At 38.0% G+C, this 25,503-nt stretch overlaps 1 protein-coding gene across 4 annotated transcripts in view; it reads right to left on the bottom strand.

Annotated features, from left to right (window-relative positions):
- ADAMTSL3 (ADAMTS like 3) overlaps positions 1-25,503 on the bottom strand; it is a 578,319-nt gene that overhangs the window by 101,477 nt on the left and 451,339 nt on the right. For all 4 annotated transcript variants that reach the window (XM_027851959.1, XM_027851956.1, XM_027851957.1 and 1 more), the window contains exons 16-17: positions 25,090-25,379; positions 4,305-4,434 (exon numbers count right to left, since the gene is read on the bottom strand). In XM_027851959.1, coding sequence (XP_027707760.1) covers positions 4,305-4,434; positions 25,090-25,379 — 420 coding nt within the window. The remainder of the gene's footprint in view (positions 1-4,304; positions 4,435-25,089; positions 25,380-25,503) is intronic.

Below are 25,503 nucleotides of genomic sequence, written 5' to 3'. Positions count from 1 at the left end.
TCATCATATATCACATCACCTATAAGTTTTTATGAATAGCTAACTCCATCCCAGAGACAGTAACCCAGGAAGAGGTAGAAATGTGGCAATGATGGTCTTCATCAGGAAAGGTGAATCAAAAAATGCAGCACCCAGCCTCAGAGTGCTGAAGCAAAGAAACCAAAGAAAGCTGCCTTTAGACAAAAACAGCCCCATCGGATGTGCAACACAATCTCAGCAACGAGCTCTACCCTTGGGTGATGTTTTGGAGTCATTGCCCTTGGAGCCAGTCAATATTTGTATGGAAAATATTATCCAACACCCTGTTCCTGTTATTTCTACAACCACAAGTTTTTAGAACCTCAAACATTTCCGTAAACTTACCTTTGTTTTGGCTTCGACCTTTGTCTCTACTATGTCCTTTTTTTCCAATCGAATCCCCACTCTTTGAAAAAGTTTATTAAATCTGCATCATTGAAATGAGGCACAATATTTCCCTCTGTACAAAAACAAAGTATCAGTTTCCCAAAGAAATCAACACATTCTGACTGCCCAATTATTCCTAGCTCTGGGGCTCCAGGGCATGGAATTCCTGAGAAGGATAACTTGCAAGGTTTAGTGCTGAGATGTATTGAGGTGGATACTCCACAGAGAAAACCAACAAGTTATTATAAGGGACAGAATGAAAACGTTCTTCAGCATCATAGGAAACAATTTCCTGGCTCTTTATTAAATCCGGATTTGACTTGGTGAGCAAAGACCCACAGTGTAGACCAAGTTCAACCCTGCACTGGATTTTCAACCCTTCTGGATCTTTACTCTAAAATTTTGACTTCTCAAAATAAAAAAAAAACCAGATACTAACAACTCAAATTCACTAAACAAATTCTTAATTTTTTACTCTTCATTATCTTGTCTCTCTAGCATGTAGAATCTACATTAATAATGAGTTTTTCCTAATATCTTTTAATTATCATCTCCATTACTGTTAATGTGTGTGCACAGACATGCATTTAAAAACAAGAGTTCTGGATCTTATTTTTAACAACTAAGTTTCCTCTGCTCCCAAACACCTTCCCCTATCCACATCTCAGGGCTATTTCTCTAATCTTTGCCCATGCACTCTTGCCCACCAGTCCTCTCTTCTTGATACCACCATGACCCTTTTGATCTATGAGTTATTAGGGCATACTTATTATATCAAGGATTATAAAGGAAAATCTGGTCATAAAGGGATAGCGATTGTCTACTAAACTATACAAAGAACAAATCTATACAACTTCATAAGGCAGAAGACAAAAGACTTATGGCAATACCAGGCAATAAAGAATCTAAGTTGTGAATGGGTACCCTCCTCAATGACCACCTAATTCTACTTTGGGAAGGTGACCACTTGGCTTGCTCCATAGTTGTGCAAATACAAGTGGGTAGATTGAGTTAACTATTCTGGGAAGGGCTAGGGAACGGAGAGAATCCTATAAAATTCTGGCAGCGGTGAAATATAAATGGATGAAATACAGTTAAGAGAAATTATGTCTGTGTATATTAAAAGAAGGAGGGCATGAATTTTAAGCTTCATTTTTTCTTTTGTATAGGAAGGCTTGGGGACCTAACAACTTCTACTGTGAACCATCGAGTTAGTGGAAGCCCATTGGCTATCTTGGCCAGGGTGAGGATGATCCATTAAACTATAGTTAAAGGTGGCCTTGGCCATAATGTACATCGTTTTAAGTTTGTCCTTTTCTGCATTCCTCTAATCTTTGATGAATAAAGTGACCCTTTTCTTTGCCAAGACCAACTCTTCTGTATTTGTTCCCTTGATCCAGCAATAGCATCTTGTCCTCACAATTAATCCCCCTATACATCTCTCTAATTTTCCAACTCTCTCTATCTCATGGTTTTTTCCCTGATCCCTATAAACATGCCCACATCTTCCCCATCTTAAAAACAAAGAAATAAAATCCTTCCCTTGATCCTATCAATTCTTCATGCTATCATCTTATCTCTCTCTCTTTTTTTACAACCAAATTTGATAAAGTTGTGAGTTGTATACTCTCACAACCTCTACTTTCTTATATCATACTCAGTTCTCAAGCCCTTAGAAAATCTGCTGTCTCCAGGATTACTAACCTAGCTGCTAAACAGAATAGTCTTTTTTCAATCCTCATCCTTCTTAACTTCTCTGAAATGTTTGATCTGGTTGATTACTCCCTCCTTCTAGAAAGTCTCACCCCCTTGAGTTTTTCTAATGCTGTTCTGTCCTGGTTCTCCTCTTAACTGTATAGACATTCCCTCTCAGCTTCCTTGAATAGAATAGATCATAATCCACGTCCTGTTACGACACACATATATTGTGTACCCCCAAGCCTCCATTGTGGGCCTTTTCTCATCTATGCTCTCAAGATAATCTCCTAAACTTTACTTCTACATCACCAACTACCTATTAGACATTTCCTGGTGGATATCCTGTAGTTATCTAAACTCAACTTATCCAAAAGAGAAATCATCTCTTTTCATAAATCTACTCCTTTTTCTTCCCTATTCACTAACCTCAAACTTGTCCCTCTTCTCATCCCCCAAATCCAGTCCATTCTCATCAATTCTACCTCCACCATATTTCTGATGTGGGTTCTTCTCTGTCCATTCACACAGAAGCCAACCCAGTTCAAGTGATCATCACCCTTTGCCTACCCTCCAGGTTCTTTCCTCACTACTCCATCTTGTATGCAGCTACCAGCTTGATATTCATAAAGCACAGGTCTGACCACGTCACTTCCCTGCCTAAGAAGTTTCAGTGATTCCCTACTCCCTCTAAGATAAAATACAAACTTCTCTGTTTTTAATGCAAAGCTCTTCACAATCTGATTCTAGTCTACTTTTCCAGGATTATTGTACATTTTTCTCCAAGCTGCGGATTGACTTCAGCCTTCCTTGGGCAGTGAGGAAGTAATAATGACAATAATAACTAGCATTTAGATATCACTTTAAAGCTCACGAAGTGCTTTACACTGTTATCTCACTTGATTCTTATAACCCTGTGAGGTTAAATGTTATTATTCTTCACATTTTAAAGATGAGCAAACTGAAGCAGGCTAAGAAAAGTTAAGTGACTTGCTCAGGGTTACATAGCTAGCAAGAGCCTGAGTCAGGATTCAATCTCAAGTCTTCCCTCCTTCAAGTTGGGCATCATATACACTATGCCATCTAGGGATCCAGTATTAGGGTATCAGATATTGAGGATGCCATGGAGCTGAGTAAGAAAGGAGTGACAGGTGTATACCATCATCTTCAGGGGAGGTAGGGGTGATGGTTAGATTCTCAATGGATTTATTAAGGGTATTAGGGAGTCCCTTCTCCTCAGCATACATACCACCAGAAAGAATGCTGATAAAAGGCTTCACCCCTTACCACACAACTAAATGAAGGCATTTTCTGAGCTTCTTTGTAGTTTAGTTTAGGAAAGAGAATTCTTGGTTTCTCTGAGAACACAGAGAGTATGTGACTGGGAATGATAATTTAATGATGGGATGGAGTGAGGGAACCCTTCCTACCTTCCCTTCTTACCCAATTCTCACCACTATTCATGCTCCCTAAATTCACTGAGGTAGGCTATCCTTAGGATTAGGCTTAGGCAGAGATTATAATTTTAGGGTCAGAAGAAAGGTCCATTGCCCAAAGAAATGCTTTCCCTATCTGTCCAATGATACCTAAACTTTCTACAGCAGTAGAGATAGCCATTTACTGTGTTTACAACAGGAGAGTCAGTAAGTGTACAAAACTGTTTCAGATTAAAAATTATAGCATCAGAGTTGTTCCTGTTTTAATAGGGATATGGGGTTAGAGAAAAGGAAAATAGAGGGAACCTAAGACGGCTGAAGGAAAGAAGATGTACCCTAGAAGGGTGGAGGGGAGGAGCAGAAAGGGAGAAGGGAAATAAATTTCATCGGCTTTATGATTTTATCTCAGATCTGCCCTGTTTATCTCTATCTGCTATAGGGGCAAACAGAAACCAGGTATAACAAGTACTTCATGTCCTGCGTAGCTCTGTGTATGCAGTACAAAGAGCTGACCTTGTGTGTTCACCACACCTTTCAATCAGTTCTAGGAGTCAATAAGGCAAGCAGGAAGCGCGAAAGCCTAGACTAGAGACTACAACAGTCAGCCTGGCTTGGCTTTCTCAGCATGACTGTATCCTGGCTTTTGTATGCAGGCACCCAAACCCCAGCTCTGTTACTTCTGCTTTCAGAAGCTTTTGAGTGCTGATGACAGCAAAAGATTAAAGGCCCAGGCATATGAGTCCCAGGAGTACCAGGTCCTACACATACCTTGGAGGACAGGGATCAGTGTTGCAACCCTGAGTCATCACGGGGGGACGATGGGCCTTGTCACACAGGGTGTCGTTGACAGCTTGCTGGGTCTGGATGTGTAGACACTGAGCTATGGCTTCTTGTTTGCCTAGTTAAAAAAAAATTGCCCAAACCACAAATGAGATAAAGTAACTTGCTGTGAAAAAAAATGAAATTATACAAGAGATTGAAAACTAAACACACCTGAGGATAAATTCTTATCAATTAAACAACTTAATAGAGCAATATGAAGCCGCATTTCTGTATCTGCTTGGTAGTGAAAAAATTTCAATGAAAGACAATATTTATTAAGTGCCTACTCTCTGTTAGGCTCTGGGGAATACTAAAAATAATACACTGAATTTGCAATCACACAGCTCACCAACTAGATCAGGGCTTCTTAATGTGGAATCCATGAACTTAATTTTTTTATTTTGATAACTATATTTTAATTAATTGATTTACTTTCTAATCCTACTTATTTTATTTTATGCATTTAAATTTATTTATTTATGCATTTTTCTGAGAAAAGATTTATAGAATTCACCAGATTTCCAAAGAGGTTCACAACACAAAAATAATTAAGAACTTCTGATCCAGAATGAGATGATAGAATATACATGTAAATAACTATAATGCAAAATGAGCATATCTAGTATATGAGACTAGTACAAGTGCAATGTTGGGTCTAAGGAAGGAAAGAAAATTTCCAAGTGGAAGCATGAATAAAGGTCTAATGAAGAAAGTGGTATTTGAGTTGGGTCAGACTTATGCACAAAGAGGTTGGGAAAACAGTTCATTAGTACAAATACTATGAAGTGTGGAACATACTACATTTATAAATTTAAATTATGCTCCATTAAAATTTAATTATAAATTACATATTGTTATAATTTTAATTATTATTCAGAGTTTCACTCCATTAGCTTCTCCTGACTTTAAAATGAACTTTTATAAACATACTTTTCATCTGAGGTAAAAAAACTGAATGAATGGAATTTAAATCCTGGCTTAAAACATAAGAAGTAAATTATAGACTAGAGTAAAGAGAAAATAAAACAGTATTTCCCAGATCTAATGACTATATTTTGGCTGGCAAAGAAAAGCTGTGGAAATAGTAAACTTCTGCTCTCAACTTACTGAACAGTAAAACAGTAACATGTAAAGCTGTCTACAGGATGTATGTATGGTTGGCATATACTAGGTTCTTTGGGGATATTTAAAAGAAATAGAAGTGAGTAGAGTTTATCATTCAAAGATAGAAAATGGGTTAAATAGGAGTTATGACACAATAACATATAAACTAAAAAAACATAGTTTCATGCCTACTATGCTTAAGTTATTAAAATAAACCAGAGTAGATTAATTAAGGGCATAGAAATATTTAAATAGTGAATAAAAGGACAAGGCAATGAAGATAGTCTTAAAGCTGAGAGAAATTTCATCAGAGAAGTCCAAATAGAGTTTGGGATCCATCCTAATCTCTATCTCTATTTAATCCTGGGCCCATCTCACTGTTTATCCATCTCTATTGCCTGTAAACAAATCTAATTGATACAGACTGTATGGCTGCATGTCATAATGAGGCAGTATGTTCATAGGATCATAGTTAGAGAGCTGAAAGGAACCAAAGAGGTCAACTGGTCCAACTCCATCACTTTACAGATAAGGAAATTGAGGCCCAAGGAAGTTAAGCAACTCAAATAAGGATTTCTTCATCTCCTTTGTTTCTAGTGTGAGGATGTGTGCTCTCTCTCTGTCTCTCAATTTACTAAGTTAGCTCACATTCATTATGTCAGATTTATACAGAGCTTTATGATTTATAAATTTCATTAGAATATTGGTCCAATTCAGATTCAACCCTGGGGTCCACCTTCATGTGGAAATAGGCTAGTCTTCCAGTTGGGAGAAAATATGAATATGAATATAAATATAAATAAGGCTTATAACAGAAAATTAAGTCTGTCTCTCTTGGGTGAGCATAGATCTCACTTAGAACATCCTGTAGTGTGACAGAGATCAACTCAATTGCCATGTATCAGTTGCAAACAGAAGCAGTTGAAAAATTCTATCAAGAGGAAACTCCTCTGTGATCCAATGATTTTGGTCAGAGCATCTTCTATGAAAGTGGTAAATATCCATGGTGAGCGTGTCTCATGTTGATGCTTCACTTGACTTTTGTACCTACAGGATTGTTGGAAAGAGTTATCATCATGACTATCCATCATGGAATCCTGTATAATCTTAATATATCAAGAGGAGATACCTAGTTGCAAGAGGGCATTTAAGGCTAAGATTTGTTCTATCAAGTGAAATTAATTTCTGTAATGAACAATTGGCACATCAGAATTTCACATTCTCTATATTCCTCCAGTCAACTGTGTGAATGTGAAGATTGATGTTCAGTAGTTTTTCAGTTGTGTCCAACTCTTTGTAAAACCTCATCTGGGGTTTTCTTGGCAAAGAAACTGTTGTGGTTTGCCATTTCCTTCTCCAGTTCATTTTATAGACGAGGAAACTGAGGCCAACAAGGTTAAGTGACTTGCCTGTGGTGATACAGTTAGTAAGTGTCTGAGGTTGGATTTGAACTCCAATCCTTCTGACTCCAGAGCCAGTGTTCTAGTCATCATTCTACCTAAGATGAAGAATGCTAGGCCACTCAAAGGGACCCTAGAAGTCTTCTGTCTTGGGTAGAGCCAGGCTGCTACAGCAAAGAAGCTGCCAGTGGCATGCATCCATGTCTCTAGTTGAAATGGTGACACCTGGGGTGGGTGCCCCACAGCCATTCCACAGGGGTTAGCTTCACTGGGGCTTTCCTCTGCACCAAGTGGGTACAGCCTTAAGGTGAGGACACTGTGAAGAAAGGGGAACATTTTTCATTTTTACACATTACTCTTCTCCTGGCCCTCTGGGGTCCAGGTCTACTAGCTGTTCTTCACAAAAGATGCTCCATGTCCCAACTCCAGGCCTTTGCCCTCACTACCTTGCTTACCTTCTGGGAGCTAAGATTTCCCTGCTGAAACCCCGGAGCAGGTACAGTAGAACTATTAATCCCTGTTCTGTGTATTTGCATACTTGGAACATCAGTGATGTACCCAACCCATGGGTAGGTCTGAACTTGCTGCTTCACTATCATGACCCTTTCCTCCATCTACAAGAAGCACTGGCCCCTCTGAGTATTGCCTAAAGCTTAAATCTTCTGGCTGCAGAGGAGAGAGCCAGCAGCAGCAGTTGCTGAGACACCCTAGTAAGTAAATTGCCTTTTGTTGTATTTCTATAATTAAATTCTTTTGCAATCCAGGAAAGAGTTTGCTTCCAGGTAGTCCCAATTAGTGGGGCTTGCTACACCTAGGACAAACTGAACAATGCAACCTTTGTATCTGAAAATATGCAACTCTATACTAGCATATATATATATATGTGTGTGTATAACTAACTAGCTTTTATATATACATGCATACATATGCGTGTCTATGTATACATATGTGTTCATTATATACATACACATACATACATATATAGTTACACGCATGTATATTTCCAGATACAAATGTTGTATGTCCAATTTGTATGTATGTAAGTATGTATGTATGTGTGTATGTATATTTATGCATATGTCAGCTAGGTGGTGAAGTAGATAGAATGCCAGGCGTGGAGTCAGTAAGACTCCTCTTCCTGAGTTCAAATCTGACTTTAGCCACTTACTAGCTACGTGACCCTGGGCAAGGCACTTAACCCCCTTTGTCTTGCTTTTCTCATCTGTAAAATGAGCTGGAGAAGGAAATGGCAAACCACTCCAGTATCTTTGCCAAGAAAACCCCAAATGGGGTCATGAAGAGTCAGACACGACTGAAAAGTGACTGAACAACAATAACATGTACTAGGCATCCAGTGATCTCTAAAGTCCCTTTTATTTCTACATCCAATGACTTTGATCCCTATTTGTATAGATGCTTTGAAAAGTACAATGTCCAGTCACAAGTAATAGCTAACATTTATGTATCTCTTACTACATGCCAGGCACTATGCTAAGTGCTTTACAATTATTTCATTTGATCCTTACAACAACCCTTCGAGATAGGTACTGTTATTATGCCCGATTTTACAGATGAAGAGACTCCAACCAGTATTTAGGGGACTCATTCACTGACTGGCACAGTTTCCAGAATTCTCAAAGGTCAAAGTTCCAGAGTAGCAATCTATCTACATGGTTTATTGGGTCCCCCATATTACACAATTACCACCTCATTCTTTTTTTTTTTTAGTTCCTGAGATTTTTTTTTGTAATTTATTTTTAGTTTTCAACATTCACTTCCATAAGATTTTAAGGAAAGAAGAAACAAAACAAAACAACAAAAGATAAGGAGATCAAATAGTATGCTTCCACCTGCATTCTGACTCCTAGGTTCTTTCTCTGCATGTGGACAATATTTTCCATCATTTAGTCTTTTGGAGTTGTTTTATATCCTTGACTTGGTGAGAAGAGATAAGTCTATCAAAGTCAGTCATCACACAATGTGGCTGTTACTGTGTACAGTGTTCTCCTGGTTCTGCTCATTTCACTCTGCATCAGTTCATATGAGTCTTTCCAAATTTTTCTGAAGTCTACCTGCTCATCATTTCTTATAGTACAATAGTATTCTATTACATTCACATACCACAACTTGTTCAGCCATTCCTCAATTGATGGACATCCCCTCAATTTCCAATTTTTTGCCACCACAAAAAGAGCTGCTACAAATATTTTTGTACATGTGGGTTCTTTTCCAGTTTTTATGATCTCTTTGGGATATACCCCTAGAAGTAATATTGCTGAATCAAAGCAAATACTACCATCATGAAACAGGAAAATGATAAATATTGGAGAAGATGTGGGAAAATTGGAACACTAATTCATTGTTGGTAGAGTTGTTAACTAATCCAACTATTCTGGAGAGCAATTTAGAACTATGCCCAAAGGGTAGTCAAACTGTGCATTTACTATATTAGCCCAGCCTACCCATGAACAACTGATATTTTTCAATTATTTAGATCTGACTTCATTTGTGTGAAAAGTGTTTTGTAATCATGTTCATATAGTTCCTGGGTTTGTTTTGGCAGGTAGACTCCCAAATATTTTATAATGTCTACAGTAATTTTTAATGGAATTTCTCTTTCTCTCTCTTGCTGGTGGGCTTTTTTAGTAATATATAGAAATACTGATGATTTAAGTGGGTTTATTTTACATCCTGCAACTTTGCTAAATTTGTTATTTCAAGTAATTTTTACTAGATTCTCTAGAATTCTCTAAGTATACCATCAAATCATCTGCAAAGAACCAACTTATTCTTAAGATACTTTTCATCAGTGTTAGAATTATAATTTGAGGCCCTAGAAATGAAACTTGGAATCCAGAAGGCCCTAAGTCCATTCTTGGAGACTTCTCCACGACTCTCTCTATGACTTATATTTGTCCTCACTCAGATGTTCCTCTTGCCATTAGACTACAGCTCATTGAAGCAGCTAGGTGACACAATGGATGGAGTACTGGTCCTGGAGTCAGAAAGACCTGAGTTCAAATTCCACCTGTGATGTTTACTAGCTGCGGGACTGTGGGAAAATCACTTAATCTTTGTTTGCCTTGGTTTCTTCTCCTGTGAAATGGGGATAATAATAGCACTGACCTCCTAAGATGGTTGTGAGAATAGAATGAGATAATGTTTGTAACATACTGTGCAAACCTCATAGCACTATATAAATGGTAGTTATTATTATTTTGGCCGTGTATGAGGGGTGTTCAATTTATCCCCTCTTAGCAACTGTATCTATTTAGGTGGCTGAACTTAAAGTAAATGTGGCACAAGATGTGTCAAAAGAACATATAAGATGACTCAAATCTGAGTCTGATTAGTAAGGGAAAAGTTATTACATCTACAACATAGGACACTTCACAAGATTATTGATTTAGAGTTTGGGAACAATGCTGCTTGGATCACCTGGGCACACAAAGTATTGAGAAAAATGCTCTGTTGCTTAACAGATTATAAACCCAAAGATGGTAATCCTGTATCTCCATTCTCCCCTTAAACTCTCTCATGGAAGACTAAAACCTTTCCCATTGAACAAAGAAAGGCTTTCTTTGTTTTAGACATTTATTCTATCTATGAACCATGGTAACCACAGGTCTTTGCTACTCTTGGTGTACTTATTAGAAACACAGGTGGGAGGAAGCAACTGAAGAGGATACATCCCCAGAGAAAAGACACAAATACACTGGAGTGTTTTTCTAGAAGCGCTGTCTCTGACTGGGGGCTTGTCACTCATAAAAGGATAAAGAGAATTTTTAAATCCTTTGATGCTACTTCCTAGTGCAGAGAAGGAGAGTTTATATCAGGAAGCACATCTGGACAATGAGTTAATACCAAGGTGAGAGGCAAGCAGCTGATCACCACACCACCCTCCCACTGCTAAAAGATGGTAATGGCACCATCCATAATCTATTTTACTCTTTTGCAACCCTCATCTTTTCGAAATATATTGAAAAATTGATCTTAAACACCTTTTAAATTGTGTTTCCATCAGCATTAATTTATTTTGCGTGTATTTCATGCAGTTCATCTGCACTTTCTATTTTCAACTCAACATTTAGTATTTTAAGGTCCACATATAGCACATCCAATACCAAGCAGGTAGAGATAAAATCTAAAGGCTTCACATTTATTGCTAAGGATAACATAGTCTTAAAAATGCCAATTAATCTGTTCCATTCCATATCTATTTGTTGTTTTCCTTTGATTTTCATCTGTGAATGCTTTCAGCATAATCTGGCTTAGGTAGTTCTTAGGTACTTATCTGCTTTTTCTATTTTGGTGAAGTGATGTGTTTCATATTTTTAAATAGTTCATTTCTATACTATTTTACTCAATATATACTCTAAAGTGATGTTTTGGCTTTCATGTCTCTCTGCTTATCAAAGAGATTCAGAAGTATTTACTGGCTGAGGTAATTTCTAGGGTCTTTTGACCTCTTCATTGTGGAGGTTATTTTCTATCAGTTAAACTCTTCTAAAATTAGTGAGAGAGTTAAAATATTTACTTTGGTACACATCTCTCAGAGTAAACAAATTGTTGAAATATGTTGAGTTGAAGCCACTGAAATCACACAATGTCTTCTCATCTTTATCTTTTGTTTTAATTTAGTGTTTATTTTCTTTAAGTATGTCTGACTACATAGCAACAAGAAAATGATTCCCACATCATACATAACTAGCTAATTCCTGTCAAGATACAATCCATTTCAGTTTTTATGATATTGTTTAGTGTTCCCGCCACTTCTGGCACCTTGAACTCTCTCTTTGAAGACAGTATTTGTGATCTACAAATGTGAGGTTTCTGAGCAGTCTAGAAGCCTGTGGCCTCTTTCAATCTTTGATCTGGAGCCATATTTTCCAACATAGTCTTCCAGCATCCTCCCCTGTGTCTACCTTCACACTGAAGTCACTAGGTATCAGGGTAAATATTGACTTAATTTGGAGGATCTCATCAAGTTACAGAAATAGGTTTTTCCCTACATATTTATCCTCTGCAACAGGTGTTGGAACATGTGCTGCAATTATCTTAACTATGTTTCTCAATACTTAAAATAACCACTGCAAAGAGAAATGATCAAGTGTCCCATGAAAGAATGCTTCTTGTTGCTGTTGGCTGCACATAATGAATCTAATTTAATAAACTTCTTTCTTAGCTTCTCTTGGGGAGAACCTATCAGCCAACTTCCTATTTGGCTACAACTTTATGATTCTTGGTTTCCTTTATATCAATAGGGATATGGTTCAGTTTTTCTAATCATGTTATTAGCAGATACTCATAGCCATGAGTATCAGTGGATACTCGGTGTTCATTGTACAGAGGACTCACATATTGAGAATCAGTAGTTATTTTTATATTTGTAGACAGTACACAATTATGTGATTTTTAGCACTCTCTTCTCCTTTTACCAATGTTCTGCCTTCACTGTGGAAGTAGAAAGGATGTGCTATATGTGGACCTGCATAAAACAACTTTTTATTTTCTCTATCACTTTCAGGGCACTTTGGCCAAAGAATTCACCTCCCAGCAGCTAACTTGATGGTGAATCTCTCTGTACATTGGGGTCTTGAACTTCAATAAATTCAGCTTGTTGCTGATGTTGTGTACTCTTAGTCTTTCCACTTTGGTACAGCCTTCCAGAACTTGCTTTCTGCTGAATTAACCTTTCTCAGAGTTATTTCCATGAAGCAACTGAGTACTTAAAAAAATTTTTTTTATAGTGTTAGGCTCAATATATCCTCCTTCCTCTCCCAGAACTATCCATTAGGACAAAGAGTAAAAAAAAAAAAAAGAAAAAGAAAAAGAAAAAACTAAGTAATTTACTGAAACTAATCAAAACATGGAAGAAGTCTGTATAATGCTGTGTTCCATGCTTACAGTCCCTCCGCTGCAAAGGAGAGTGGGTGTGCCTCCACACAAACACTTTTGTGTAGTCTTTTTCCTGAGCTATGTCTCAAACGGAATCTCTGACATTTCTATCTCTACGACAAAGAGGCATCTCAAACTCAGCATACTCAAAACAGGACTAATTACTTTTTTCTCCCAAAATTACCCCTCATTTGGTACCACCATAAGTCACTTGGGTTCACAACCTCTAAGTCACTGTCCATTCATCCCTTTCCCTCAAACTCCATAACCAATCCATTTCCAAGTGCTTTTAATTTTATCTTTACAACGGCATTCCCATTAACCTCTTCTCTCCACTTGCATGGCTAACTCATTTAGGTCCTCTTAGTCTCTATCCTGGAATATTGCTATAGTTTCCTAATTAGTTTCCACTTTCAATCTCTACTCTTTCAAATCCAACCTCCAAACAACTACCAATTGAATATTCTTAAAGGGAAGGTCTAAAGCATTTCAGAGAGTGGATAACACTCTAGTGGCTCCCTCTTACCTTTAATATAAAGTACAAGCTCTTCCACCTGACATTTAGAGTCCTTTCTAATCAGATTTTAGCCTACCTTTGAGGACAATTGTACATAATTCTCCTTCACTCAATGTTTTAGACAAAATTTGTTGTTTCCCAAACTTAACATTCCACCTGCCATCTTTCTCTGTGCCTTTACACGGGCTCTCTCTTATGCTGTGAATGTACTTGTTCCTCAATTCTACCTCACAGAATTCCTAACTTCTTTGAAAGTTCAGCTCAAGTGTGACTTCCCCAGGTTACTAGTGCTTTCCACCTCAGAAAATTTTGTATATATATGTAAATATATGAATATATGTATGTGCATATATGTACATATATATTTATTTACATAGATAAATATATAGGTATATATATGTAGGTATAGATACATACACATGTCTCTATAGATATACAGATACACATATATGCATATTTACTTATCACTGTAAATGTTTCTCTCTCAGTGGACTGGAAGTTCCTTTAAAGGCAAGAACTGTTTCATTTTTGTTTTTGTTTGAGGTACCTCAGTACTTTGCACAGTGGTTGGCACATAGTAGGTAAATGAGAAATGCTTGGAGAATGAATGAATTGAATGAATGAAAAAGATAAAAATTTTAAACATGGGAATTACAACAAAATTGTTGGAAACTGTTGGGTAAAACCTTTAAGAGTAAGAAGACATTTTGAAATATAAAAATATATTCAATTTCACATGAAAGAGTCATGATCCCTTTTTTATGATGTGGTGGATTTTTAAAATAAATACTTGTTATGTTTCAGCCCAGCAATTTTCCAATGAAGTAATGGTTATAAAAGGGAGATAATTATATATATATAATATTTGTTTACAAAGGCCAACTCTTTCCTCTTACTTCTCTGTAATGCCCTTGCTGCATTCATCAGCAATTTTATAGGCTTAATGATAGCAATATAGTGCTAAATTTAATGCCAGTTAATTATAAACGTTTAATAAAAACTGATCAACCTGATACACAAGAATAAATATTGTCACAACACACTAACTCTGCTTCCTGTTTTGAAATATAAAATTTTCCCTAGTCATTTGCAAAGGCTATAAATACTCCTTCCCTAGACAGTTACATTTATTTTCTTATGCAAAAGCTTATATGTGTATGTATGCATGTATATGTCTATATGCACACATATACATATATTTATGTATATTTTGATTTGCAACTAAAATTCCTTAAATATATAATTAAACCTCATCCATCCAGAACTCTTAGGGAATTAATACTCTGTCCAGTTAAGGTCTCTAGTTAGCTAACATTAAAAATTATTATTATACACAGTTTTTTAAAATGGTATTATATACTTTCCTTACTTTTTACACAGGCTATACTGGCCATAATTTAACCATTACTTGATTACTATGAATATGAGGTATTATCCTAGGCTTAAATAGGGACAACCTCAGGAATTACTGAGGTCTTAGGTTCACAGATTTAGAAGTAAAGAGCTCTTAGAAGGTCATTTAGTAAACACTCATCTTACAGATGAAGAAACTGAAGCCTGAAAAGGGTAAATTATTTGAAAAGGTCATAGAGGTTGCAAAGCCAGGTTTTGAATCCTGGCCTTCTGACAAAAAAAAAAAATTCCATTATACCACACTATACAAGACTATTTGCCATTATATTCTTTCGTGTGTGTGTGTGTGTGTGTGTGTGTGTGTGTGTGTGTCCTCCCTTGTTCAAGTGACACCTGTAACATCTCTGTATTTGTCAGTGGGTCTGCTGATAGTACCTCTTCTCCTCCATTCTAATCATCTGCTTCAAATCTTCTGTGGGACTAATCAAGCTTGTTAGAACTGTGTATAAACTTAGAGTAAATAGACTCTTAGTAGTCTGACTTGAAGGCATTGTTATCATACCTTCAATTTTCTTGCTCTGATTTTTTCTTAGCTCTCAGCTGAATTAGCTGAATTAAGTACTTGTGTTTCCACTCATTACTCTTTTTCCTGAGGAAACCTCAGGAAACACTTCACCAATGTCTCTTAATGGAGGTTAAAGCACACATTTTATCACTGTCTCTGCCTCAGGACATCAGTCAGCTCAAGACAGTCCCTGGTATTTCCTTCAAGCTAACAGATACAGCCATTCAGAAAATGTTCAACTAGAGCATTTTCATTATCTCTTTTATCCACAAAAAGACCTGGGGATAATCTGGCCTGTGGGATAGACAAGCTGGCCCACACCCCAGTGAAAAACCATCCAGGAAGACACATCCAGAGAGTTGTGGCAAAAGTTCCCTCCAGAGCTAAGGCTCTGAATGATTCTCAAATCTAATGTAACATTTATAGAGCACCATTATATGGCAGGCACTGTACTAAACACTACAAATATTATCTCATTTATTTTTCACAATCATCCAGGGAAGTAGGTGCTATCATTATCCCAAACACAGGTGTGGAAACTAAGACAGAGATTAAGTGACTTGCCCAGAGTCACACAGTTAGTAAGTGTCAGAGGCCAGATTTGAACTCAAGTCTTCCTGACTCCAGGCCCAGTGCTCTAGTCATTGCACAACCTAGCTGTCCCTGATAGATAGAAAGTAACACTCAGAATACCAATGGGAAAGGACAAGCAATCTGAATCAACACCAGTAAAGAGTCCTGGATGGATCAACTTTTTACAGTATCTTTAAAATACTGGTGAGAAAAAAATGATTCTAGTTTCACCACTGTAGAAAGCAGCTCCCAAGGGGCTTTTTCTTTCATTGTGTACTCAGTGGGCAGGTTGAGTCTCCTCTCCAATAATGTAATGGGCAGGGCAGCTTCATCTGTTTCCTGCTTTGCCCCAACACTTTTGCTCCTAGCAGCTCTGCTGATGACCTAGCTTACCAGGTGGGCCTGCTTGGGACTTTATTGGACCTCTCTTTCTAGCCATGACATTTTCTCATTTTGACATCTAAGAATTTACTCTTTATATATCTTGTTATCTCCCCTATTAGAAGCAAAGCTCTTTGAGGACAGAACTGTGATTTCTGACCTTCTTTGGATCCCCAGTGCTTAGCATAATGACTGGAGTAGAGTCAGGACTTAATAAATATTTGCTGACTGAGTTAAAGATCATGACATTTGGAACTTTATAAACCTCATATAAACCTCATAACCATGAACTTAAAACTTTTGGTTATGGTTGACTCAACAACTACTGTAGATTATTAACACAACAGTTCATTTGGGGCAGAGAAAATGATTTCTCAGGCTGATGATGCTAATGACCAACTTCCACCAAGCCCAAGAGTCTGGGGAATGAGAATATCCCCTTCTTCCTCTCCTACCAGTCTTGTTTCTATCCCAGTACCCAAAACCATTATCCATGGAAACAACTACAGTGAAGAAGGGAGCATTTGTTCCCAGAGTATACTGACCAACTTACACTCAAAGGTCAGGTGAGCTAGTCTAACTGAAGTGCCAAGGCATCCTGAGGGAGAAGAAAGAGGTGGTATGTGCCAGAAGTTTAAGCCACTGCCACCACCTTGAAGACTACCTTCCTTCTCTAGTGGAGACATGACTGTGAGCCCAAGGCCACTAGGAATAGTAGGGAAAGGGAAAGGAGGGAAGGAGAGGGAAAAAAAAGGAGTAAGCATGTATAAAGAATCACCTACTATATGCCAGGCACTACATTAAAGTTATTTTTTTAAAAAAACAAATGTTATATCATTTGATTCTCACAACAAATCTGTAAGGTAGGTGCTATTATTCCCCCTATTTTACAGATGAGGAAACTGAGGCAAAGGTTAAGTAACTAGTTCAGGTCACCAGTGTCTGAGGTCAGATTTGAACTCAGGTCCTCCTAACAACAGGACAAGCACTTTGCCACCAGCTGCCTCTGGTGGGGAAATAGTAACATTCCTCAGATCACCAACTCTGCTTTACAGTCCAGCCCCTGTTGCCATCATGGGTCCCCTTCCTTGCCACCACCAGCACCAACCACTGAACAACTGCCATTGACAGACAGGTAAACTCAAGAGCCATGGGAATGGTAGTCCTCTCCACCCCTCTCCTAACCCCCATAGCCATCAATACTGGTGGAGATGTCCCTGGCAACTGCTGACGCCTCACCCCCTCAGCAGCTGCAGATACTAAAGAAAATTTTTGCCATCGAGATTCTTGGTGCTTGGTTCAATCTTAGAAATGGATGTTTCTATTAGTGGGAATGGCATTAAAGAAGAGATTACAATTTGCTTCACCACTGTATCCTAAGGTAAGGACCATGGGGTGTTTCCATCTGACTTGCAGTTGAAATCTCCTGTGTAGGTTGTCTCCCCAATTCAGGTGAGCTCCTTGAGGGCAGAGACTGTCCCTGCTTTTCTACTTGTATTCTCAGTATTTAGCACAATCTTGTGCACATAGTAGGCTCTTAATAAATTGTTTTTCATTCATTTATTCAGTCATGAATATTCATTCATTCAAGCCCAGAAACACAGAATTTCAGAACTGGAAGTGACCTGAGCCCATCATCCAGTTCAACCCCCTCATTTTAGAGATGAGGAAAATGGAGCCCAGAGGGGTTAAGTAATTTGCTCAAGGTCACACAGTGAGTAAGTAATAGAGCCAGAATTTGCAGGAAAGTCTCCCAACTTTAAGTCTAGGATCATTCTGTTATGGCATCTTTTCTTCCTATTTTGAAGTATCTTAGTGAACGTTTAAGTATTATTAGTATTTTCACTTTTCTCTAAAGTGACCAGTGTGGACAATACCTGACCATACAGGATCTTAGAATTTAGCACTGGAAACATTAGAGAGTTAGTCTAACCCCTTCATTTCAAAGGATATGGAAACTAAGGCTTAATTTTCAAGTGGTACAAAGTCATTTGGGTAACAAAGTAATAAATCTGGGATTTGGACCCATATTTTCTGACTTGAGACCCACTGTTCCTTCCACAAAACCACAATGCCTTTTTCTCTAGTCTTTGTATTACTATCACTAATTGCCTCCTGTCCAAATGTGAATGCCTGGATTAAACCTAGGTACACTTGCTCTCCATGATGCTCATTAGTGCAGGTGCACTACTTTGAATGCGTGCATTACCTCTACGCCCCATGAAGCCTCTATGAGATTCTTGTAATTTTTTGGACATTCTCACTACAAACCAAAAATAAAATTGCCATCAATATCTGGGATCCTTCAAAATCAGGCTACAATCTTCCATTAGTCTGACACCTGACATAATCATGTTGTTTCAAACATATTAAATGTCCTTGTATGTAATGTGTTTAACATTCAGACAGGATGTACAACATCCTGGATGCCAGAATTCTCATTAGCATCAGTAGGTACCATAAGCCAAGTGGTTTATTTTAGGAAGGCTCTATTGTAAAATTGTTTTGACTAGGTCTGCGAAGGGCTGAGAGTGTGTGTGTGTGTGTGTGTGTTCTGGCCTAACAAGAGCCATGACCTAGAATTCAACTGTGGGCCTAGATAGTCTATAAAAAACCAATAATTAAACTAATAATAGACCATATCTAAATAGTACTTTATAATTTACAAAACCCTTGCCTCACAACAACCATATAAACTGACCAATCCAAGCCTTGTTATTCTCATTTTATAGAAGAAGCAGCTTAGGAGCACTGAGATTAAGTAATTTGTCTACAGTCAATGGCCATTTGGAACCCAAGTCTTCTGATTTCCAGAGCAGTGTACCACTTGAGTTCTTAGGGCAGAAGGGAATGAATAAGAATAAGGGACATAAGTGGATATCACTCCTCTCCCTAAACGGACCCAATAATTTTTACAAGTTTGGTAGGATCTGTAAGGATGAATGATGTCTTATTCAGATTTTTCTACAACTGAAAGATAAAATGATAGCTGGACGCTGAATAAAATAGAATTCCATCTATAATTTTATAGGTGTAATCATGGTAATCTTAAGTATTTCATTTAAACTCCCAGGGCTTTAATTTCTGAATTTGTTAAAAAATAAAGGTGACAATACAGAGTATAGTACAAAATCATGGGATTTCAAATATTGGTTCTGCTACTTGCTATGCATGTGATCCTTGCCAAGTCACTTGGCCTTTTGGAGCCTCAGTTTTCTCATCTGTAAAATGAGGGTGCTGGACTAAATAATTTTTAATGTTCCTTCTAGCTCTAAATTTGCTTATCCTAATGCATGCTATCTCATATAACAGGAGAGTTTTTAAAAAAAATATTATTAATTTATTCTACAAGTAGAAATACCAGTTAAATGGTGGGTACTCTATTAGGTGCCAAACAGGATACAAAGGGAGGATGAAGCAGTCTTCTCCCTAAAATACAGGAGAGGTGATGAGACATTTGCAAATACGAATAAAAATACAAGGTATTTTAATAGAAGTGATCCAGATGAAGTGTTATAGGAATGTAAAGGAAAGAAGGATCTCAGGGCCAAGTCCTTCTCCTTCCTTAGGAATTTATAAATTACCTGGCAATGGGCCTCCACATAGGTGTAGAGCTCTGCTCCTAAGGTAGTGTAGAGATCCCCATACTCTACCAGAAGATGGAAAAGGCTGTCCTTGATAAGTTTCAGGTGAAGGGAAGAAACTTCCTATGGAAAAGTTGGTCTTAGGAGAACACAGCAGCCCCCAGCGAAACAGAATGTGAAATGGTCAGGGCCCTAGAGGACTCAGTCAGGAAATGGCTGCAAGGAGATGTCTAGGGCCAAGGCAATCTTGGAGAAGGGGGTGATGGAGCAGTTTCTACAACATGCCCTAGCCAGGTCCACGAGCCAGTCCATGTGGCATAGATCCCAGACTCCTAAAGAGGCTACGCCTATTGTCTGGATGGGTACTTATTAGCTGAGGGAACTTACGTGAGGTGAGGTAAGGACACCTAAGCTGAGACAGAGGCTTTTTCCTATGCAGGAGGGGACACTCTGTAGGGTCCCTAAGAGGAAGAGGTACATTCTAAACACAGGGGGCCACTTATGCAAGGAGCAGATGCAGGAGGTGGAATGCAGTGTGCAGGCACAAGATAGCAATCCAGTTTGAATAGAACAGAAAAGAGAATGTATGAGGGGAGGAAAGTTTACTGGGCAGGTGGGGAGGAGACAGATTATGGAGGGCTTTAAAGATTAGGCTGAGGGTTTAAGATTTTATCCTTCATACAACAAGCATCAAAGATTTTTGAGTAGACATGTCGATATATCAGACCTGTGTTTGTGAGTGTGACAGTTGTGTCAAAGACAGAGTGGAAGGGGACAATAAAAAGAGTGAAAAGTGATATTCTGTCAAAGTAGCAGACTAAGGAAAGAACTTGTCTCAGCCATGCAATGCCCATTCTAGGATCATTCACATTCACATACTACCTACAGAATAATGGTAGACATCTGAACTCAACTACACCCTCGAGACAATGTTTTGTAGAATATTATGGTCCCTCAGCTTATTTGCATAGAACTGTTTTATTATAATAATAACAGCTAATAGTTTTATGACATTTTAAGACTTGCAAAGTATTTTATATATGTTATCTAATTTTAGCCTGACAATTCTTGGAGGTTCAGTGTTATTATTATCACTATTTTACAGAAGAAGAAATTGAGGCAGCAGTTAAGTAATTTGTCCAGGTTTACACAGCTGATGAACATTTGAAGCAGGATTTGAACTCAGGTTTTTCACAAATTCTAGTTCCGGGGTTCTATCCACTAACTCTACTTAGATGCCTCTTAAGAAGACAAAACTTCAAAAATCACTAATATAAGTATATGGAGAGACTTAGATGTGATTTTAAAAGGACTACTGATTTCAAAGAAGAAATCTGGCAGAAGCTGAGTTACCAAGAGCCAGGAGACTTTGATTTAATCCACTGAAAGATATAGGGGTACAGGAGGGATAAGAAGTAGGAGGCTGAGGCAGAAAATGGAAGAAAGGAACCCAAGAGGTGAAGAAAGGAAGAAATAGCTGAGGGTTGTAAAGCCAGTTTGTTGGAGCAGTTTGAAGAGATCAACAGCAAAAATGGACAACTTTTAGATTTCAGCTATGTGATTTCTAACTGGTGAAGATCCCCAGAAGTACACATTGTCCTTTCCTGTCCCCTCTGGTCTGAGAAGGAAATGAAGAAAAAGGAAAAAGAGGTACTTCAGCTGCTCTATAGAAAGAGCTGGCTAGTGATGGTTTTCCTTGTCCAGAGTAAATTTAAGTTGTTTGCTGTGAGCCCCGTTTTGACTGGTCAGCACTGCATTTGGGTGAGGACTAGCTGGCTGGGTTGGTTCTTATAGACCAGATAGCTAGGCTGACAAGCCGTGCACTTCTCTGGCTTAAAATGAACTGCTGTTTCTTCGCATTAAAGGGTGATGGTTTCTAACTGCCCTTTGAAGGGTGATTGTAAGCAGAAAGAAATTATAAGTGTCACATTAGAGTATAGCAGAAAAAAGTGTGAGAAGATCTGTCCAGGATCAAAAGACAAGCAGTTAACAGAAGCCGTTTTGTTTAGTGCAGATATTCTTTAATGGATCAATGACATCAAAGCCTACACTCCATATGTGAGTAATCCCAAGCAAATGGGATTTTGTCCTTCATCTGCTTCCTTGCCAGGTTCTGCAGTATGTGTCTACTCCACCACAGATACTGAGTGCATTGGAGAGTGTGGCCCAGGTATATATGTGGATTGTAATGTATATTATTTTATTTATTTTGATATAGGAATGTTTATGATGTTATTTTTCTTCATAGCTAAGTAAATAGTTATGTTTAAGATCTCATCAAGATCTATGGATCTATGGGATTATAGGTGCAATCTAATTTTCCAATGTCTGGTCAGTGAGAACATTAACCCTTTTAAGAATTTGCCGTTGTAGGGAATAGTTAAATAAATTTAGTACATTGATGAAATGCAATAATGCAATTAAGACCTACAAGTCTTAGGAATGAAGAGAAATCTGGAAATATCTATATAAAATGATGCAAAGAGAAAAAAAGCAGAAACAATTGGGTTGCATCCAATTATCATAATTTATATTATAACTATGAATAGTTTAAATTTAAATACATGTCATCACTTCATACAATTCATTATTTGCACTAAATGGTGCAAAGTTCCTAGGCAAGTTTAGTTCTTTTGGTGTTCAATGTTAAGTTTCTAATAAAACATGTAATAAAATAATTTATGTTACAGAGCTTTCTTTCCCTCTCTTATTCCCCAAACTCCTTGAGGCCAGGCACTCTTTCTTATTCATCTTCACATCCCTAGCTCCTCACACAGCATGTTACACACAGTAGGCATTTTTTGTTGAATTAAATGGCTTGTGGAGACATTATTTCAGACACTGGTTACTGAAGGATTGAACTTCTCCATGCCATTTACTGTAGACACAGATTCATCAGCTAAAAGCAATACTTTTCCACGAAAAATGAGAAAATGGTGTACATTGATGAGAAAATAACGTACAAGGAAATGATGTACATCAGTGTTGAAATAAAGTTGTAAGCTTGCTTAAATAATCAATCAATTACTTTTCATGGAAAATGGTTATTTAATTATACTCTGTCCTTCATGGAACAGTTTTTGACAACCTGTTTGTTGGGCATATGGTTTTTGCCTTATTAAAAAACTTAAAATTTGTTTAAACAGAATGGAGTTAAACAGTGGTATCATCATAGAGATGTTTTTAAATAATTTATAGACCTCTGGTGAATTACAGAATTTTTTTTTTTGGTGAGGCAATTGGAGTTAAGCGATTTGCCCGAAGTCACACAGCTAGTGAGTGTCATGTATCTGAGGCTGGATTTGAACTCAGGTCCTCCTGACTCCAGGGCCAGTGCTCTATCCATGGCACCACCTATCTGCCCCGAATTATGGAATTTTTGAATTCTACCTTTCAAATTTTCTGAATACTTTCATTTTGTGACAATTCCCTTTCCTAGAAGCGTCTGGCATCCCTGAGATTTTGTTTTACAATAGTGTCTATCTCTTTAGCCTTCCTTCTCCTACTGGTATGGTAAATTTAATTGTGTTATGAATGACTATTTATTATAACATTTGTGTAACATTTTGATACTTAGATGGAACCATGATTTCATGGGTGAGGGTAGCCTCTGCACTCACGCTGCTTCCAATCCTCACATGCTCATTCTATGCAATTCTTGTCCTTGTTTTTCCAAAAATCCCTCATCAAGAATCTACTTAGTAACAGAAAGGTCTCTGAATAATTATTTTCTTAATGTTAATAACAATAGTTGACATTTAGAGAACACTACCATTTACCTTCCTTCTGAAGACACTAATGTGTCATTGGTCCGCCTATCTGCTATTTCTCTAAATGAGAAATAGGAGATGGGTAGACCAATGACACATGAATAATACATGAATAATAGCTCAGTTGAAGAGAATAAAGTCTTCCTTGAAGGAGTAACGTCCTTTACTTATTAAAATTTTAAGATACTTCTGCTAAAAGGTGTTGCATTTTACAATTATAACTGGCAAACAGATGCCAAAATAGGTTTTGAATGTAAGGAGGAAGAGTTTAATAGACTCCTAATTTTAAAAAATTGCCACACAGGTTTTGCCACAGGCCAGATGAAATTCAGCTGAGAGCTGTAGGCATCCTGCAAGATACAGATTTGACTCCCCTGATTTATGTGCTCTGGAAGCTGAAAACAGAATGGGTCTGGTTCCTTAATCATAGTATAAGATCAGTAGAGAGAAAAGTTAACTTGTGGTTACCAAACTAACATGAGAGAAGATTTACTCAAACTTCTGAATGTGTCAACGTTGAAAAGACTAAATAATTTACCCACTGACAGTTTTTCTGGGATGTACTTATGTAATGGATGTACAAGCTTATAGGTTAAAACAAAATGTCAGGAATGCCAGACAATGGGGTTGATTTTTTAAAATTCTTAATTTATCTTCGTTATTTCTTCTCCATGGGAAACATGACTTCAATCCATGAATGTTAAGAGTGGAAAATCGCATTTCTCTCAGCATGGCTTTTTATTATAACTGCCAACCTTTTTCAGATGGAAGCCCTCTGCTTTTCAGAAGTCAGGGTATAAAACTCTTACATACTGCTCAAAATTCAAATCAATGAAGAACAAAGTTAATCTTTTGAGGATGACCTTGTAGTACTAGGTTAAAATGTATTACAAAGAAGCAGGCTTTGCTGCATTCAATAAAACCCTTCAAGGAATCTATAAAATCAAGGGCTGGACTACTGGTAATCTATAGGGTCCTTTCACTCTCTAAGATGGGCTTTCTTCTCAGGCTGCAAAACCCACCTTTGCTCCTCTCACATTTTTCCTAAGGTGGTCCCTAGTCAACTCTCTCATTTTACAAAGGAAGAAATTTTGGTGCAGAGAGGTGATACCACTTACCAAGCTCACAAAGTTACTAAAGGGCAGAGTCAAAGGGGCTTTGCCCCTTTCCACATTTCCTTTCCTCCTCCCCCCAAAGGAACTACCTACTCCTGCTGACCACACTGTTAGGCTGAGAGAACACAGGCATCTCCTTCTCTCTGTATTACCTCCCGTGAGTAAGAGATTTAACAGGCAGAGTATTTTACTAATTATCTCTTAGGTCATTGGCAGGACTTCTTTCAATCCCATTCTGATTTACACCAAGTAATTTCTTTGTTGTTGTTGCTTTTTTTTGGTGAGGCAATCGGGGATAAGTGACTTGCCCAGGGCCACAGAGCTAGTAAGTGTCATGTGTCTGAGACTGGATTTGAACTCATGTCCTCCTGACTTCAAGGCCAGAGCTCTATCCACTGCACCAAGTAATTTTTCATACGGCTTTGTCTACCCAAGAAATAAGCACCACAGAAGAAGAAAAGTGTCAAATACCTCCCAAACATGTAGCTGAGCAAGGAGTAAAACCAACATACTCCCAATCATAAATCGTTTCATTGTCCTTTTCATGCCGAGAGAAAACGAGCCCACGTGCAGGAGGGACTTCATCACATGCTTCAAGTAGACAAGGCCGTTCTGTAGAAGGCTTAGGGCTTTCACACTCTTCCTCCGGCAGCTCTGTTTCTGTCTGAGTGAATGTAAGCAGGACTCGACACTTGACCTCTCGTACTTGGATACCTGGGCCACAAGTGGTGCTGCAGGGTGACCAAGGCTCAGGAATAAACCTACAGAAATCAACAGAGGCAGGGGGCGGGGGGGGGGAAGAGAGAAAGAGAAAGAGAGAGAGAGAGAGAGAGAGAGAAAGAGAGAGAGAGAGAGAGAGAGAGAGAGAGAGAGAGAGAGAGAGAG

Source organism: Vombatus ursinus, unplaced genomic scaffold (assembly GCF_900497805.2).
Source record: "Vombatus ursinus unplaced genomic scaffold, bare-nosed wombat genome assembly UNPS02009205.1, whole genome shotgun sequence".
NCBI classification, from domain to species: Eukaryota; Metazoa; Chordata; class Mammalia; order Diprotodontia; family Vombatidae; genus Vombatus; species Vombatus ursinus.
The sequence above is the reverse complement of the archived record's forward strand: the minus strand, read 5'-3'. Positions and strand labels throughout refer to the sequence as shown.